This window comes from Oncorhynchus keta, chromosome 22, assembly GCF_023373465.1.
Source record: "Oncorhynchus keta strain PuntledgeMale-10-30-2019 chromosome 22, Oket_V2, whole genome shotgun sequence".
Lineage (NCBI taxonomy): Eukaryota > Metazoa > Chordata > Actinopteri > Salmoniformes > Salmonidae > Oncorhynchus > Oncorhynchus keta.
Window position 1 is genome coordinate 28,524,371 of NC_068442.1, and position 20,221 is coordinate 28,544,591.

The window sequence follows — 20,221 nt, forward strand, 5'->3', positions numbered from 1 at the left end:
CTCTCACTTTCTACCTGTAAACTCTGACCCTGTACTCTAACGCTCTACCTATAAACTCTGACCCTGTACTCCCACTCTCTACCTGTAAACTCTGACCCTTTACTCCCACTCTCTACCTGTAAACTCTGACCCTGTACTCCCACTTTCTACCTGTAAACTCTGACCCTGTGCTCGAACGCTCTACCTGTAAACCTGTAAACTGTGACCCTGTACTCTCACTTTCTACCTGTAAACTCTGACCCTGTACTCCCACTCGCTACCTGTAAACTCTGACCCTGTACTCTCACTCTCCTAGTGGTATATACTGCACTCAATACCATCTACTGTATCTTGCCTATGCCGCTCTGTACCATCACTCATTCATATATCTTTATGTACATATTCTTTATCCCCTTACACTTGTGTCTATAAGGTAGTAGTTTTGGAATTGTTAGCTAGATTACTTGTTGGTTATTACTGCATTGTCGGAACTAGAAGCACAAGCATTTCGCTACACTCGCATTAACATCTGCTAACCATGTGTATGTGACAAATAACATTTGATTTGATTTGGCTGGTTATTTAATGCAGGAAAACTGAAATCCGTTTTATCTCATTTCTACCAGCATGTCACCTGTGCAACTAGAGGCTAAAAACTCTAGATAACCTTTACTCCACAAACAGAGATGCATACAAAGCTCTCCCTCACCTTCCATTTGGAAAATATATGCTAATCTACTTTCGCTAGCACTGCCTGGAATATGTTCCGGATCTCAACCGATGGTCCTTCTGTGGCTCAGTTGGTAGAGCATGGCGCTTGTAACGCCAGGGTAGTGGGTTCGATTCCCGGGACCACCCATACGTAGAATGTATGCACACATGACTGTAAGTCGCTTTGGATAAAAGCGTCAGCTAAATGGCATATTTTTTATTTTTTATTTTTTTTATTGAGGAGTTTACCACATCAGTCACCGGCTTTATTAATATGTGCATTGATGACGTCGTCCCCACAGTGACTGTACGTACATATCCAAACCAGAAGCCATGGATTACAAGCAACATCCGCACTGGGGCTGAAGGCTAGAGCTGCTGCTTCAAAGGAGCTGGACACTAACCCCGACTCTTATAAGATATCTTGCCAAATCATAACCACAAACCATCAAATAGGCAAAGTGTCAATACAGGACTAAGATCGAATCCTACTACACCGGCTCTGATGCTCATCGGATGTGGCAGGGCTTCAAATATATCACGGATTACAAAAGGAAACCCAGTCATGAGCTGCCAAGTGACGCAAGTCTACCAGTTGAGCTATAAATGCCTTCTATGCTTGCTTCGAGGCAAGCAACACTAAATCATGTGTGAGTGCACCAGCTATTCCAGATGACTGTGTGATCACGCTCTCCATAGCCGTGTGAGCAAGACCTTTAAACAGGTTAACATTTACAAGGCATGTCGAATTACCAGTACGCGCACTCAGAGCATGTGCTGACCAGCTGGCAAGTGTCGTCACTGACATTTTCAACATCTCCCTGACCAGTCTGTAATACCTATATCTTTGAAGCGGACCACCATCCCTGTGCCCAAGAACGCCAAGGTAACCTGTCTAAATGATTATCGCCCGATAACATTCACATCTGTAGACATTAAGTGCTTTGAAAGGCTGCTCAGGACTCACATCAACACCATCATCCCATCATCCCTGGACCCACTACAATTCACATACTGCCCCAACAGATCCACAGATAACGCAATCTCTACTGCTCTCCACACTGCCCTTTCCCAACTGGACAAAAGGAACACCTACAGTATGTGAGGATGCTGTTCATTGACTACAGCTCAGTGTTCAACACCATAGTGCCCTCCAAGCTCATCACTATGCTAAGGACCCTGAGACTGAACACCTCCCTCTGCAACTACTCCAACTAGATCCTGGACTTCTTGACGCCCCCAGGTGGTGAGGTTAGGCATCAACACGTCAGCCACGCTGACCCTCAACATGGGGGCCCCTCAGGAGTGGGTGCTTAGTCCCCTCCTGTCACTAGCGTAACGCAGTTTCTCTGGGCCTCCGCAAGGTTGAAGTATAGACTACCGATCTCTGTCCATGGTGCTGAAGTTTAGACATGTCTATGCGGCTTCATGCCTATCGAATCGATGATATGCTTTCTGTGGTGCCAGGGCTTAGCTTAGCTTTAACTAAAGGATACATGCTTATTGGTAGGCCTATTTGATCATAATTTTCTCATGTTATGCCTAACATTTCACGAAGCTATACACAGTGTTGCAATGCTGCCATTTTTAGACTTCTGGCTGACTTGTTCAGTAATTAATGTTGGATATTCGAACATAGCTATGTACCGTATATAGCTGCTACTTATAAACGTTTTATAAAAATGTACACATTAAATAGCCAAACAATGACGAAAAAAGTAGTCGACTTGAGGATAAATTCAGACACTATTTATCGTTGAACGGGTTTTGTCTAGCTGATAGCCTACACAAATGGGCTGCAATATTCAAGGTAAATTAAATTCCATTTGAGAGTCTCCCCTGGTGTTTTGTGTGAAAATGCTTTCCCCACGGCCTGTAGTCCAGGTTGCGGGCCTGACTGTTTTCTGTATTGACAACCCACATAGTCTTTCCTGAGATATTGGGCATTATATGTCCGTTGCGCTGCACACAATTTAAACCTAGTCTTGAATGATGCAAGCCAAGATAGACCAGAGATACGGGACTGTTGATATTGCAACCACTAAACTCAAACACCGGTTCACCAGTATGAACGAAATCGCAAACTGCTTTTTTTGTTGTTCTTTTTTTGCCCTCAAGAACTGTTTCAACTGCTTCCTATACTGTTAAACTCTTTCCGTAATGTATTTAGGCCGGCAATTGAGGAGAATGAGAGGCTCAATTAAAGATGTTACAGAACGGCTGTATTTGAAGGGCAACTCCCTTCTGCCCTGATGTTGCTACGGCAATCATGCTGTTTTTTACCATCCCTGTGTCGCTTCTGCAGAGAGATCATTTCTAAACTAAATCTCCCTAAGAAGCGTTAGGCTCTCGGTCTGATATGCACTTTTGAACACCTGAGTAAGCTCCACTCACTATACTGGCTCCGTCATAGCCTTGACTATGGCATTTGTCCACTGATTTGTCCAGGCTGTATCACATCCGGCCATGATTGTGAGTCCCATGGGGTGGCCCAGCATCGTCCGGATTTGGCCGGGGTAGGCCGTCGTTGTAAATAAGAATTTGTTCTTAATTGACTTGCCTAATTAAATAAAGGTAAATAAAATAAATAAATAAAAACATCCCCGCATACTTTATTTTTTATATATCACTTTTTTTAGTCACATTCCTGAAGAAGGAAACACTTATGGAAATGTGTATGAATTACTTTTTGGAGGGTTACTGTCAAAATGATTTATTAAATTCATAAAAAATAGACATCTGTGAAAGGCACATTGGCCCCCAGAACTCGTGAGCCTTCCGCGGGCTGTCGGGTACGTCAGTGCCTCCTGTACTCCCTGTTCACCCACGACTGCACCCAGGCCTAATCACTGTTGACTATTAGACAGTGATGAGACAGCCTAAAGGGAGGAGTTCAGAGGCCTGGCAGTGAGGTGCCAATACAACAACCTCTCCCTCAACATCAGCAAGACAAAGAAGCTGATCGTGGACTAAAGGAAATGGAGGGCCCAGCACATCCCCATTAACATCGGCGGGGCTGTAGTGGAGCACGTTGAGAGCTTCAGGTTCCTCAGAGTGCTTGGCATCAACTGTAAGGCACTACAGAGATTAGTGCGTACGACCCAGGACATCACTGGGGCCGAGCTCTCTGCCAACCAGGACCTCTATACCAGGCGGTGTCAGAAAAGTACCTTAAAAACTGTCAGACTCCAGCCACCCAAGTCATACGACAAGTCTGTAACCAACAGGACCCTGAACAGCTTCTACCCCCAAGCTACAAACCTGCTTAATAGTTAGTCCAGGTAGCTATTTCTTAACTATCTGCATTGACCCTTTTTTCACTAACTTGTATATAGCCAAATTATTGTTACTCATTGTGTGTCTATTATTACTTTTATTATTATTACATGTTTTATTGTTCTATTATTATTTCTCTATTTCTTTGTCTCTTCATTGTCAGGAAAGGCTTGTGAGTAACCATTTCACTGTTAGTCCACACCTGTTGCTTACGAAGCATGGGCGTCATGTGACAAATATAATTTTAGTTTCTTTTTTGACATACACCAACAACAAAAAAACAAACACACTTGCATATGTTACTTCATTCATTGAATGCACACTATCGTACTGTAAATCGGAGGATCTGTTCCCTTTGTGGTGCCAAAATATGTGCATGATCTATTTTCCGATTTTCTCAGCAAAATAGCTCCACCTGTATTTGATTATTTCCTGAATGGCAACATTAACTTTCCATGAATGTTTTATTCTGCCACACCTCTTTAGTTACTTGTATGTGACCAGATGTGTTTATTTATGTGGTTGTGGACCACAGACATGGTTCTGATTAGCAGGCTCTATGTGTGGTCCTGTTCAAGAAATGATTTTCTCCCCATGTTATTGTCAGAAAAATGTTTAAAGCAAATGGAACATTTGTGTTGCCATAGTTACTGTGATTTGTGCCGAAGCCAGACTGTCTTTGCAGGAATAAACGAGGGAGAGACTGAAAACAATAATAGGAACATGACTGGAGACTATCTCCATGGTTTGGCTTTTGTGTTTGTAATGTATCCATAATGTTTTTGTCCTTTTAGTTTACATTTTCTAAAAACCTAGCTGCTAGGTAGGACATTTGAAATGAACCCTGACAGTTTTACTAAATGTTTCCCATTTTAAAAGAGGAGGTACTACAATTTATACTGGGACAATTATATTTGTATTAAAAGAATTAATTAAAAACACCAGTAGTCACACCTTAATCATCTACCTTAATCCAATATGATAATTTAAATTATTTAAAGAGTTCACACCTGCATGTTATAATTCAGTCAAGATCAGTGTCTGAGAAAGAATGTGAATCTAAATCCTCAAAGGTGCATCCTGCAGTTCTCTTAACCTGCTCTCTTTTGTCAGAGTCCTTTGATTTGTCTCACAGAGAAAGATGTTCTCTCTCTCTGTTCCACTGCATTCAATCAGATTTAGCATGCACCTAATCCTAATCTGTTAGAGGGGAAATCTTCTCTACAGAGATGCAGATGAGAACCCTGCTCATATATAGACTGGAACAAGAGACTACAATGTTTGCAGTAGTTGCATGGGAAAACATATTGACTATATAACACAGTAGTATAGCATTGTATTAAAAGCAGCTTTAGAGTATTTGTCAAACTAGCCTAGAGGTCAGACCTGCGGTGTGGAGTGGTGCTTAGTAGACCAGTGTTAAGACTTGTAGTCATTCATGAGATCATCTGATTGTACATTAGGTTGTTATCACAGCACCGGCCAGCCCTTTCAGAACCCTGTACCCAGAGTTAAAGGTATGGTTAAGAAACATCGTCATTCATCTGGACTAAATTGAGATAAAGCTAAAGATTTGAGTCAGTTCCCTGCTCATGCAGAGTAGCAGCACACTCATCACATTGCCTAGGGCTTGATTGAGATGCAGGGGATTGGGCATATGAAGTGGCACCCTGATTCTGTCAGATCGCATCTCTCTCTCCCTTTCCCTCTCTTTCTGTCTTTCTCACCCTCTCTTTCTCTCTCTCTTTCTCTCTCTCTCTCTTTCTCTCTCCTCACCTTGTCCATCTATTGTCTAATAGAGGCTGTCCAGTTATCAGCCACAACTTTGGTAGGAACTGGAGGAGATCTGAGTAGAAGCCATGCTCTCTGATAGGATTGTTGGTTAAAGGCATTAGCATGGACTGAATGAAGATGTGGGCTTGGGAGGGCTTGTTGAAATCTTTGAGTTAATGACCATGGTTATATTGTAACCATCTTTGCCTGAGGACAGGATCCTGAAATAAGGCTCTGTAGGATTCACTGGATTCTTTTTATATGCTCCACACCTTTGTTCATATTTAAGCTGATTTATAGGCTTTGTTTGTGTTTGTGAGCATGTCTGTCTCCTGTCTTGCTATTCCTGTAGGTTGGCATTGATTTCACAGCGTCTAATGGGAACCCTCGGGAGGCCTCCTCTCTTCACTTCATCAACCCTCTGGGCAGCAATGAGTACTTGTCCGCCATCCTGGCTGTGGGCCAGATCATCCAGGACTATGACACGTGAGTCCCATTAGTGTAAACAGTAATAACAGGACTCAATATGATCAAATCACAGATAAATAAAGTATTATATTTTATACATCACAGTCATAAGTCACTAAAAGGTCCCTTCAACTCTTCTAATTCTGTCTACTCAGTCATATTCTTTGTCACTCATTGTTTCTGATAAAGTACCAATCCGAGTTTATTGAGAAATTCCATAATGCAAAATTGCATGTTGAATTCTGATGAAGTTGCTTTTTACTCATCCCTGTCAATCTGTTGCCCTCCTTCCTCAGTGACAAAATGTTTCCTGCTCTGGGATTTGGGGCTCAACTCCCTCCAGACTGGAAAGTAAGTGTATAAACTGTCTACGTGTGAGAGTGTGTCTTCACGGCACACTACATATGATAGACGTAGAGCCAAAAGTAATGCTAAAGAGAAGAGGGAGACTGGAAGACAGCGGCATCCCAGAGTATGTATAAAACAGACATATTCCAATAATTATGCAACTGTAATCCCATCTGCGTTGCCATGGCACTGCACTGATGTAAAGGACAACTGAATAAGGAGGCAGAGCAACAGAAATGGACAGAATATTTAGCCTTGCGATCAGATACTTTATGGGAAGTGTTTAGGGAGGATAAATCCATCAGTGGTCGGAGAGGACTAGAGGAAGAAGAGAGGGAGAGGTTGAAACAATTAGAATGAAAGGGCAGTGTATGTGATGGATTTGGAGTGGAGGAAAGCAAGAAAGAACAGATCATGTGAAGCAGGGGGAATGGAGGAAGAGAAAATGCTTGTCACACAATTCACTGCTTTTCCCACCTGCTACAATCATACAATGGAAATGCATATTTCTAGTGCTCCCACATTGCTCTACAGTCTCTTACAGCCATTGGAAATTCTCAATGTACAATTTCTGCACCTGAGGAGACCTATTTTTGTCTCCTGTACCTGCAGGTGTCTCATGAATTTGCCATCAACTTTGACCCCACCAATCCCTTCTGCCAAGGTGAGCAACTATTATGTTTTCTGTAACCCCTGTTAAAAACCTTATTACAATGTACTCACTGCAGGTTGCACTTATTAGGGTTTGTTTCTTCCTTTATCCATGGAGTGGGTGTTATTTCTCATTTATTTGAGAACTACCATACTTAGCCCTCTGTCTGCTGGTGAGGGTGCTGGTTTCCATGTGTGATTCCTGTTTCCTATGGTCAGGCGTGGAGGGGATTGCCCAGGCCTACTCTGTCTGCCTGCCTCACATCCGTTTCTACGGCCCCACCAACTTCTCCCCCATCATCACCCATGTGGCCCGCTTTGCCACCCAGGCCCTTCAACAGGAGACTGCTGCGGTGAGGATTGCTTGTTATCAGTATTAGGATTTCTAGTTTCATTCTTTATATATTATTATTATTATTATATTATTTATTGCTTATCCATTTTCATTTGATTGAATCTGTCATTTTCCTGTTAAAGATGTCCATCCGACTCATGTTATTAGTATGGGTCAACATTACCAGTTCCAAATGATATGTAAATCCCCCCACATGACCAATGCTTATTAACTTTAAAGGCGGGTGCACTTTGTAGTAAACACAAGCACTGTTCCACTGTCCAGGGCCAGATGTGGTAGCACATGCTGATCATGTGATGATGGTTTGCCAACAGTAACCCAGAGCTCCTGAAGTCACAGAACCTTTAAACATGCACAAGGTTGAAGAGGTATATAGGGTACTAGGGGGTAACTGCCCCCACCCCCGGTAATTCACATTAAGTCCACAAGATGTCACCAAATAATTTTTTCAACACTTTCCTTGGCTGCAACTGCTCTGTGTCATCACAACTTCTGTGTCATCACAACTTCTGTGTCATCACAACTTCTGTGTCATCACAACTTTTGGAGATATTTAAACAAAACGATTTTGTGGTAAGTTAATACAATTTTCTTACATTTTGAAAAAGTTGTAGATATATTCCAATGAAGTTAGATCTATAATTGTTTTAAATATACAAGTAGGAAAGCCTTAAGATCTAAAAAAAATCTCGAAAAGTAGTAATATGTTGGATGAGTGTGTTGGGGGCAACAAGCCCCCCATTTATAGTTATGAATGTGTTTCTACTAGTCATTTAGACAATGACTAGCCTAGTTAGTGCTAGTTTATGCTAACTTTCTAGCTAGAAACTTCCCTAGCAGTAAATGCTAGCCAGCTAGCAAGTTAGCATAAGCTGCTAGAAGTGCTAGCTAGCAACCTTACTACCAGATAGTTTGACGTAACATACATAAAAAATCGAACGTAACTTAATTGCAGTTGTCAATGTGTCCACAAGTGACTGATAGCTTTACAGTTAATGTTACTTTATAGCCATTTGCATTTCATGTCATATAGCTAGATACGTAGCTAGCTATGTTTTTAAGAGAAAGCTTTTCAATTGGCATCTCTCCCCTTGTTTTCAGTCACAGGTGGGGACATGGATTAGGTGTGAGCAGTGCAGGAGGTGGACTCATGAGTTGTGCTCCAATTTGACTGGGGATAGCTTGTTTTGTGACCTATGTACAACTTAGAATTGTGCAATGGCAGAGCATAAGAGAGTTGCCTCCAATGTTACGCTGAATGAATTAGTTAAGTTATTATTATGAATTATTCAATTCCAATGTTATTTAATGTCATTAGTTATATTCCATTCCAATATTATATTCTAATTAATATTTTTTGAATGAATTAAAAACAACTATTGAAACCTTTTTGCCCCTGAATGTAATTTTAAAAACTGCTGGGATTGAAAATCTTGCATTATATAAATCATATTTAGTGTAATTGTACAAAATGGATTGTATGGAAAAGGAACAACAAAGAAAGAACAAATCAAATGAATATGCAGGTAAGTTAAAACAAGGGACTTAACATCAAATCTCCTCATAGTGCGGATGACATGTGCAACGCCATTCCTCCTCCCCATATTTTATTTAAATAATACAAATAAGACATCTAGACTTTGCTTATAAGTATTACTTACTAAAGAACTTTAAGATAAAACGGATTAAATGCATTTTAACACCCTATGGGGGGGCAGTTACCCAGGTACTTTTTTAAAGCCCCCTCTCTAAAACAACATTTTATGAAATTACAATTGTAAACTGTAGCCATTTATTTCCCTTTATAGTTTATTTGCCTAAGTATGACCTTCATCCGCATACCAATTTTTTTCCCAAATGTTGCTTTTTTTGTGTCAGCAATTTGACATTGCTGGTTACTCCCAGGTACCCTACCACTGAGCCATTACATGACGTCTTCTTGTTCCAGGTAGAGGTTTTTATAGAAAGATTCCGTATCCATGGAAACCTACCCTCACCCTTGCTGAAGCAACTCAAAAAACATATTTAACAATATTGGAAATAGCTGGAGTGATGTCTACATCATCAACTCTATACGCAACCTATTCAAACACTTTGTACTCATGCCTGTTTTTACAACAATAGTGCTCTGTATTCTGCCTCTCATGCATCATGAGACATAACATAACAGGCTCTAGCTTATTGGTAAAGTCATAACAGTTACAGAGTAAAGAGTCCATCTCATTGGACAGCCTTCCTTGTACGAATAATTGTTTTCTGTGTCCATCAGACAGGCTTGTTTCCCTCAGAGCTGCTCAGCATGCTGTAATTAGAAAATAATGAGTCCCCTTACTGCTGTTCACACGGGCCTATCAGCAAGCTGTGTGTTTTCTGTTTTCTGTTTTGTGTGTGTGTGTGTGTGTGTGTGTGTGTGTGTGTGTGTGCGCATTTTGGACTCAGGGTATGTAAGACTGGGAATTGGATCTAGCACTAACAGATCCTAATTGCTGTGTGGAAAAACCTCAAAACTCTGATTCTGCTTGTCAGTTTAAAGTCAGCAGAGGCATTTTGAAAATCGCTCTTATTACCAGCCCAGAGCAGCTATTAAAACCCCCCTTTCAATTCTAGTTATTTATAGAAGGTGATTCAGCGAACAAATGTTCCCTCTTTTCCTTTTGTTGTTCATGGGTTTTAATGACTAATGAGGCGAAGGCCCAGAGTTCTGCTCCATTCTGTTGCCGTCTGTCTGTCTCTGCTACAGGAGAGGTTCTGACTCTAGACAGAGATGCAGCACTGGAGAGTGTGACAGTAAGGATGTGACAGTGGCCACGTTCGAGGAGATCACTTTTGTCAAGTCGGGTACCATCATTGGTCACCGTCTTTTAAAGTGTGTTGCATTATGGGGATAGAAATGGTGTGACTTGTGCCTGCATGTTATCAAAAATCATGTGATCAAAGGTCATTAAGTTTCGGCTGCAGTCGTCTGCGCATTTCTACAGTTGCTCTTCACCAATTCATCCTGGAGCATCACCTGCATTGTGGGAGGCTCTATTGTCAACCAATCATTAGGGTGTTTTTGTTTGACACACACGAACGTGACACTCATGTTCATGAGTGTGTGAAATGGGGATTGGAGACATGTTTATTTCAACATTTGAAATAGCAACTTTTATAAACGATGGCAACGCTGGCATGTTGCACCGAGCCTTGCTGTTGGAAAACCACCTCGGCTTTAGTCTACAGTCTGTTGCTTTCTCCTTACCACTCAAACAAGCTCAGTGACTCTTACATTTTATCATTTAACAGATGCTCTGGATTTACAGTACTGAGTGCATAAATGTTACTACTTTTCCCCCTTGGGAATCAAACCCACAATCCTGACATTACAAGCGCCATTCTCTACCAACTGAGACACAAGAGACTCTAGTGTAAACAGACTAGAATGAGACTGTTAAAGAGTATTTTCCTCCAGGGAAGGAAGACTGACCAGGACATAATGTGCAAAGTTAAGGATATACAGTAGCTAACATTCTTATACCCTAAAAATAGTGAAAATACAGCCCAGACCCCTCATTGGACCTTCTGTTTCCTGGCTTCACATTCAGATGTACACAGCATGTGGGTTTGACAAGTAATAGCTTGTTATTATTAAGCATTCTTCACAGGCTCCTGGGAGCTTTATGTCCCTAATTGCACCCTGTCACCCCAGAGAAATAGGAGAGAACTAGAGAAAGACCAAGGAGAATTGTACTGCAATTTGCTGGTATATTAACTGTAAAAAACAAGATAAATGAGCTATTGTGTTCACTTCACAAGGTTTTAGAAATGGAAGAGATAAATACCTTGATGTGTGCACTCTCAAATCACCTGCTAGGCACTGAAAATGTCTGTCCCTGTCCCTGCCTTTGATAATGATTTTGGCTGTGTGAGTGTGTGCAAAACGTCTGCGCTTCAGCGTGGTAGCTGTGTCTGTCTCTGTCTCTTAGATAATGATTCACTAATGAGCGTGCCTGTAAGTACATTAAAGGAGCAGACTTCACAGTGTCCACAGGAGCGGGGGCTTCTATCAAACATAGGCCAGCTCTGGTGGCCCTTCTGACGGGAAGCAGGCAGGAGCAAGGGGGCGCAACAGCAAGTAAATCTGTGGGACTGTGTTTGTGTGGGAGGAAACTACTGACAAGACTACAGAGATGACTAGAGAGCAGTCAGTACAGACAATAGCCAAGCCGTGTGTGTGTTGCTGTGTTTGTGAACTTGTCATGGTATATCTGTCTGTGTGTATTTGAGTAAAATCATGTATATTTGTGCACAGTGTTGGGTTTGTTACCTTCTAATGTAATCCATTGCAGTTAGAGTTACTTGTCCAAATTGTTTATCAATAATGTAACTTTTGGATTACCCGAACTCAGTAACATAATCTGATTACTTTCAGTTACTGTTAGATTGCTTTCCCCTTCAGAGGCATTAAACGAAGACAAAAATGAATATCACCAATTGAACAACACCTATTGCAAGATAAATCAATGACAGTTTACATAATGTGAGCCCCAAAATATTGGGACAGCGATCATTTGTTGTTGTTGTTTTGGCTCTGTACTCCAGCACTTTGGATTTGAAATGATACAATGACTATGTAGCCGAAACATCAGCTGCTAAACTGGACCTTGATAAGCTCAGGTGTGTTTCATGGCTGGATGAAAAGCCAGCACACCCAGTAGCTCTCCACATTTATGCTGACCTTTTGTATGTAGGTTACATAGAGACCACACCAATTATTGGTCATAGAAATGTGGTTGTCATGGAGAAGTCATGAAATTCCATCTGTCAAAATGTGTTAACCCTTTATTTAGTGAATAACCAGAGGTCTCTGTAGAATACTCTATTCTGGTATTTCTAGCATTCTAATGGACCTACTTGAAAAAAGACAGCTCCTGCACCTTTGTCATGCCAATTCAAGCACTGGGTAGCATCCACATTAGTGTAGAAGTGTTTGCAAACATATTCTATTTACAATAAAAGTTACTCCAAAATGACACCATTTATTTCTATTGGGCACAAAAGAATGATAGACACAACCAAAACAAACAGCAAGTGCACCCAACACGTTTGTACTGTCACAAACTTAATATAGTCATTGCGCATTAGGAATATGGGACCAAATACTTAACCTTTTACTACTTCAATACACATAAGTGAATTTGTCCCAATACTTTTGTTTTGTACAAAACGTGCAGTAATTTCTAAATGGTTCACCCGATATGGATGAAAATACCCTCAAATTAAAGCTGACAGTACAGAGCCAAAACAACAACAAAATATGTCACTGTCAAAATACTTCTGGAGCTCACTGTAGCTGGCCGTAAACAAATGTAGCATTTTACTTTAGGGATTATGTAGGCTTCTAACACATTGCTTCCTACTTCATAATAAAACCATAATAAAATGATTAGGCTATATATTTACATTAAAAACCAAAGTCTGTCAGATTTCCAGTCATTCCAATGTATTAAATACTCCTTGATCTTCAAGATTAGGACTTGGAAATAAACTCAGCAAAAAAAGAAACGTCCCTTTTTCAGGACCCTGTCTTTCAAAGATGATTCGTAAAAATCCAAATAACTTCACAATCGTAATTGTAAAGGGTTTTAACACTGTTTCCCATGCTTGTTCAATGAACCATAAACAATTAATGAACATGCATCTGTGGATCGGTTGTTAAGACACTAACAGCTTACTGTCACGCCCTGGCCATAGAGAGGCTTTTTATTCTCTATTTTTGTTAGGCCAGGGTATGACTAGGGTGGGCATTCTATGTCCTTTTTTCTATGTTTTGTATTTCTATGTCTTGGCCTGGTATGGTTCTCAATCAGGGACAGCTGTCTATCGTTGTCTCTGATTGAGAACCATACTTAGGTACCCTTTTCCCCAACCTGTTTTGTGGGAAGTTAACTTTGACTTTGTTCAGGGCACATAGCCCAAAGCTTCACGGTTTGGTTTTGTTCTTTGTTTTGTCAGCGTCATTTTTAATAAAAAGAAAATGTACGCTTACCATGCTGCACCTTGGTCCAGTCCTTCAGCCAGCCGTGACACTTACAGACGGTAGGCAATTAAAGTCACAGTTATGAAAACTTAGGTCACTAAAGAGGCCTTTCTACTGACTCTGAAAAACACCAAAAGAAAGATGCCCAGGGTCCCTGCTCATCTGCGTGAACGTGCCTTAGGCATGCTGCAAGGAGGCATGAGGACTGCAGATGTGGCCAGGGCAATAAATTGCAATGTCCGTACTGTGAGATGCCTAAGACAGCACTACAGGGAGACAGGATAGACAGCTGATCATCCCCGCAGTGGCAGACCACGTGTAACAACACCTGCACAGGATCGGTACATCCAAACATCACACCTGCGGGACTGGTACAGGATGACAATAACAACTGCCCGAGTTACAACAATCCCTCCATCAGTGATCAGCCTGTCTGCAATAGGCTGAGAGAGGCTGAACTGAGGGCTTGGACAGGACTGGCAAAAAGTGCTCTTCACTGACGAGTCGCGGTTTTGTCTCACCAGGGGTGATGGTCGGATTCGTGTTTATCATCGAAGGAATGAGTGTTATACCGAGGCCTGTACTCTGGAGCGGGATCGATTTGGAGGTGGAGGGTCCGTCATGGTCTGGGGTCGTGTGTCACAGCATCGTCAGACTGAGCTTGTTGTCATTGCAGGCAATCTCAACGCTGTGCGTTACAGGGAAGACATCCTCCTCCCTCATGTGGTACCCTTCCTGCAGGCTCATCCTGATATGACCCTCCAGCATGACAATGCCGCCAGACATACTGCTCATTCTATGTGTGGAACCTGTTGGATCAGAGGTTGAGGACTTGGGCCATTCCCCCCAGAAATGTACGGAAATTTGCAGGTGCCTTGGTGGAAGAGTGTGGTAACATCTCACAGCAAGAACTGGCAAATCTGGTGCAGTCCATGAGGAGGAGATGCACTGCAGTACTTAATGCAGCTGGTGGCCACACCAGATACTGACTGTTACTTTTGATTTTGACCCCCCTTTGTTCAGGAACACATTATTCCATTTCTGTTAGTCACATTTCTGTGGAACTTGTTCAGTTTGTCTCAGTTGTTAAATCTTGTTATGTTCATACAAATATTTACACGTGAGAGGACGTCTCTTTTTTTGCTGAGTTTATACATTAGTCTATCTGTTTTACCTGAACAAAACCCCAAAACAAAGGATATAGTAGCCTATTCTGTTGTTTATGTTTTTGTCATGGAGGACTGATTGGGCTCATTGCTTCAAAACATGGTTGAAAAATAAATGCTGCTCTCATAGAATGGCATGCTTTGAGCACTACCGATAAGTGCTATTTGCACAGTGGTGGAAAAAGTACCCAATTGTCATACTTGAGTAAAAGTATATATACCTTAATCGTCAGCCAGTAAAATACTACTTGAGTAAAAGTCTAAAAGTATTTGTTTTTAAATATACTTAAGTATCAAAAGTAAATGTAATTGCTCAAATATACTTAAGTATTAAAAGTCAGAGTATTTTTGGTTGTCAGGAAAAATGTATGAACTAAAAAGTACAATATTTTCTTTAGGAATGTGATGAAGTAAAAGTGGTCAAAAATATAAATAGTAAAATAAAGTACAGATACACCCAAAAACTCGTACTTTAAAGTATTTTTACTTAAGTACTTTACACCACTGTATTTGTATGACGTGAAGAATTAATGCCATATGCTGCATTTGCTATACAGTAGGCCAATTGTTTACATTTTTGTTGGTGACACCCTAGAATAGGAATTAGAATACTTAATTAATTTAATAGGATCTCTGGGTGGCACATCTCGATAATTTGCAGCTGTTGAAGTCTATCAAAATTGAGTTTAAGCATGTGTCCCAGTGGAGGCCGCTGATTGGCTGAATACCCAGGGCGCGAGGTGGTTGGAGTTATCAACAAAGTAGCATGACAGAAATATGATGTCAAGTTTTCCAAAACTAACAATAGTTTCTTTGAGAAAATATAATGCATAAAGTGATCTGTGCATTTGATGATTTGCATGTCAAAAAATGGATGACCACTGATACACATGCAGCCACTGTTTTGAACAGATTAGATTATACTATTTAGAATGAGCAGCCAGCTCACGGACGAACAAGTGCACCAGGGAGAATGCAACAAGCAGCATAAAGATGCAATAAGTGAAAACACATTATTTAACTGGGGATATCTAGCTAACATAATGTCACAAAGCATTATATGCTAGCTTGTCAAAGGTGCAATATGCATAAATTGCTCCACCATTTCCTAGTTTCTAAAATTCTAGTAGTTCACCTAATTTCAGTTTATGTGACAAAACAAGCAAGTGTAGAGAATCATTATACCATTAATCCACTGTGAAATGTATTTTCAATAACCAAATACATTGTACTTTCAGCTGTTTGAAGTTGGTGTACAAACCAAAAGTAAAAGACGCAAAAACTAACCTTAAGAACTTGAACAATAGAAATAGCTTACATAGAATAGATCTGCCGCTTCTTAGACTAGCTTTCAATGAGAATGACAGATAACTCACATTTCTATGTGAATTTGGTCAGTCACCAAAAAATGTACGTATTGCAGCTTTAACATTCATTCATAAATAACTTCATATTTAAGTTAGTCAGATATTAGTTTAGAAAAACTTGAGATTGGAGCTGGGAGCTAACTAGCTAGCTAGCTGCTTCTCAAATTTAGATCATAGTTAATTTGACCCAGAAAATGTGCCAAACTATTTTTCAATGTTTCTCAATTCATTTGATCATGCTTTGTGATACACCTGGTTTTATGGTGTTTTAGTCCACACCACATTGCCTCATCACCTACAATAGAACCTGATGAACAACATGGGGGGAAACAATTGGCCATTTTTGTCCTACCAGATCTGCATTGAGACGGTTCCAGCTAGTGTATCCCTCTGTCCTTCAACTGTTGTTGGGTGTAGTTGTCCGGTTTATCAGGTCCCAGGCTCCCATGACTGTTATGATTATTGATTTACATGTTAATTACAATTAGCTTCTTGCTTTAGCGCCATCGGTACCTGATAGAGCAGATTTAGTCTCACATGAGGTAAGCTGTCTGGCGCCAGCAGTGGGGATTTTAGCATGTAAATCTTGGGGGGGGACCTCAACCGTTTTTCTTAGATGCATGCCAGCAAAGCCACTACACTACACAACACTAAGCAATACATTAATTGCACTATAACAGTGACAAACGGTGCCCACAAACTGTTAGGGTCTACATAAAGCTGTTCTGACAGCAGAGCTTTCCTTCAGCACCATGGAGAAAATCCTTATCACTGCTACACCTGGTTATCAACGGAGCCTCCTCTGCAGCAAAAACGTTAATTCAGCCTCATTTACTGCCTCTTTAAAAACCATAGTTGACATGGCTGACTTTAAATAAATTTGGTTTCTACTGACTCCTTGACTCCTTCAACAATAACTAATGCCGACATGAGTTTAGACTTTTGAATCGTACACAAACCTTTTTACATTTATGTTCAGTAAATTCATAATGTTTATTCTTATATCATTAACACTTAGCTGTAAGTATAAGCAAGTGCAAGCAAACAAGCTGCAATAAGGTAGGTCTTCATTCAGCACTTTCAAAATGGACACAGACGGAATTTAAATAGGTGTTAGTTTAAATAAATTCAGCAGATGTTGAGGCCTTCACTTTACCCTTCTTTAAGTCACCAGAGAAAGAGAGCGAGCGAGAGAGAGAGATGTGGTTAGCTTACCATATGGAGTATTTTATTAGGCCTATGTGGTCTAAAAGACAAAACAACCTTCGCAATATAATCTGGAATTCTATGGGTCAATAACTGGACTTTCACTGGGAAACATGGTTACGGACCCAACAACATTATAGTATCCCCTTGTTGTGGAGAAAAGCAATGAGCTAATTATAATACACAAAGTAAGCAAAACAAAGAAATGCATCATTCCAACATTGCCTAAAATTATTAATAAGTTACTAATGAGATATACCTATATAAGCAATATAACAACTGAGATGTACAAACTATAGCATAATAGAATGGTGAGTGGATAAGAGGCAAGCCGTAATTTTGAATTAAGTCATGACCTAGCAAGCTTTTGTTCAGCACTTTTGAAATGGACAGTGACATAATACAGAACATGGGCAGTTGTTATAGTATTCTCCCTGTACAGTTATGGCCAAAGGTTTTGAGAATGACACAAATATTAATTTCCACAAAGTTTGCTGCTTCAGTGTCTTTAGATATTTTTGCCAGATGTTACTATGGAATACTGAAGTATAATTACAAGCATTTCATAAATGTCAAAGGCTTCTATTGACAATTACATGAAGATGCAGAGTCAATATTTGCAGTGTTGACCCTTCTTTTTCAAGACCTCTGCAATCCACCCTGGCATGCATGTAAAGCTCACCATCATTGGACTCTGGAGCAGTGGAAACGCGTTATCTGGAGGGATGAATCACGCTTCACCATCTGGCAGTCCGACAGACAAATCTGGGTTTGGCGGATGCCAGGAGAACACTACCTGCCCCAATGCATAGTGGCAACTGTAAAGTTTGGTGGTGGAGGAATAATGGTCTGGGGCTGTTTTCCATGGTTTGGGCTAGGCCCCTTAGTTCCAGTGAAGGGAAATATTAACACTACAGCATGAAATGACATTCTAGACTATTCTGTGTTTCCAACTTTGGGGAAATAGTTTGGGGAATGCCCTTTCCTGTTTCAGCATGACAATACCCCTGTGCACAAAGCGAGGTCCATACAGAAATGGTTTGTCGAGATCGGTGTGCCTTATCGCCCAACATCAGTGCCCAACCTCACTAATGCTCTTGTGGCTGAATGGAAGCAAGTCCCCGCAGAAATGGTCCAACATCTAGTGGATAGCCTTCCCAGAAGAGTGGATGCTGTTATAGCAGCAAAGAGGGGACCAACTCCATATTTAATCCCATGATTTTGGAATGAGATGTTCGACGAGCAGGTGTCCACATACTTTTGGTCATGTAGTGTATCTCCATGGAATATTACATCATTTATGCAGGAGCATACAAGACAGAGACCTATTTTTAGACTCCTTGTTGTTGTGCTTCGCTCACTCGAACAGAACGGTGGTGCAGTGGTCCTTCTTGTGGGCAAACTTTGACATCAAACATTGTTATCAAAATCTGGCATTCTCTGGATTTATGGTTATTTCAAGACAACTGGGAACTCTGGAAAAAAAACAGGTTGAATCATGATGTCAGGGATCCTCAGGTTGGAAAGTTGAAGCTCTAGAAGAGACCCGAGTTCCTGACTTGGAATTCCGAGTTGGATGACCATTCAAAACGTATTTTCCCAGTCTTGAACGCACTGAAGTCGGAAATGTCTAATTTCTGAGTTTCCAGTTGTTTTGAACTCAGCATGAGTCATGCTGGATTAACAGCATAGCCACTGTATTCAACCTTTTCTGGCCCATGGTGTTACGCGAGGATGTTTATCCATTTAAGCTTGGAAAAGTGACCCTTTCACACAGACGTTTTAAATCCTTAAACCCAGACTTGAATTCCCGACTTGTTGTATAATGTTTATGTCCAATAGCCAATGAGCACCGATACGTTTTATCTACAGTTTCTCTTCATATGACAAGGACTGAAAAGGATTTGCCAGTAGATTGTCAACATGATTCATGGCTAGCTAGCTAAGATTTTGAAAGTATGATGTTGACATTATCAGTCCAATCAAATCTATGGTAGATATAGAATGATTTGATGTCATTTTATCTGTGGCCAATGACCTTGAGCCTTCCTGGATGGGCGCTTCTAATGTAAATCTGTGGCTGCACCCAAGGGGGCTTGAACTGCCTAGCTCTACTTGAAGATTCTGTGGCGACGTAGTGTCCCCATGAGTGACAGAACACTGAGACAATCACGGCGCAACTAGAGAAAATTACCAATGTCTAAGCGCTGTGTTTTGCTGGCTGCCCCTCCACTACTGAAAGCACTGTTCTAGGCTGAAACAGCTGCATTTTACTCAAGAGACCATGTTTGTATGCAGCTTTATTAACTCAAGAAGGATAAAAAATGTTTTACATTGTTTGAAAACTGCTATGTAACACAAATGAATGCCAAAATAAAATGCAAAATAGGCCAATTATTACAAATAAATAAATGCTAAACAGGTAGGGCTCGAAACCTGAATGACAGGTCACCACATTTACATTTACATTTAAGTCATTTAGCAGACGCTCTTATCCAGAGCGACTTACAAATTGGTGCATTCACCTCATGACATCCACTGGAACAGTCACTTTACAATAGTGCATCTAAATCTTAAAGGGGGGTAGGAGAGACTCATTGGGAGGAGGGGACTAAAGAATACCCAGAAGTTCTGACTGAATGCACATTTGAGCGCCCCAGCACTGTCCATTTACTTTGTAAAGCAATCCAAGCAATGTTCGCATTGCCTGTCGGTCCATGGAGCTGCCAGTGACTGAGGCACAGAGTATTAAGTAACTGAACGGCTTGTTTTGAACAATATATTTTTTTAACAGGAAAATGTACACTTTTACTGCACTTTTATGAGCATTTAAAACATAATCCATGAATTATATAATCTTTTTAAATACAAAAAAAGACCAAAGATTGGGAACAATCACAAG

The 20,221-nt window shown here is 40.7% G+C and overlaps 1 protein-coding gene across 1 annotated transcript in view; it reads left to right on the plus strand.

Annotated features, from left to right (window-relative positions):
- Positions 1–20,221, plus strand: part of LOC118401290 (copine-2-like) — a 36,110-nt gene that overhangs the window by 7,727 nt on the left and 8,162 nt on the right. The window contains exons 11-14 of the mRNA XM_035798669.2: positions 6,092–6,225; positions 6,504–6,558; positions 7,168–7,219; positions 7,426–7,559. Of these exons, the coding sequence (XP_035654562.1) occupies positions 6,092–6,225; positions 6,504–6,558; positions 7,168–7,219; positions 7,426–7,559 (375 nt within the window). The remainder of the gene's footprint in view (positions 1–6,091; positions 6,226–6,503; positions 6,559–7,167; positions 7,220–7,425; positions 7,560–20,221) is intronic.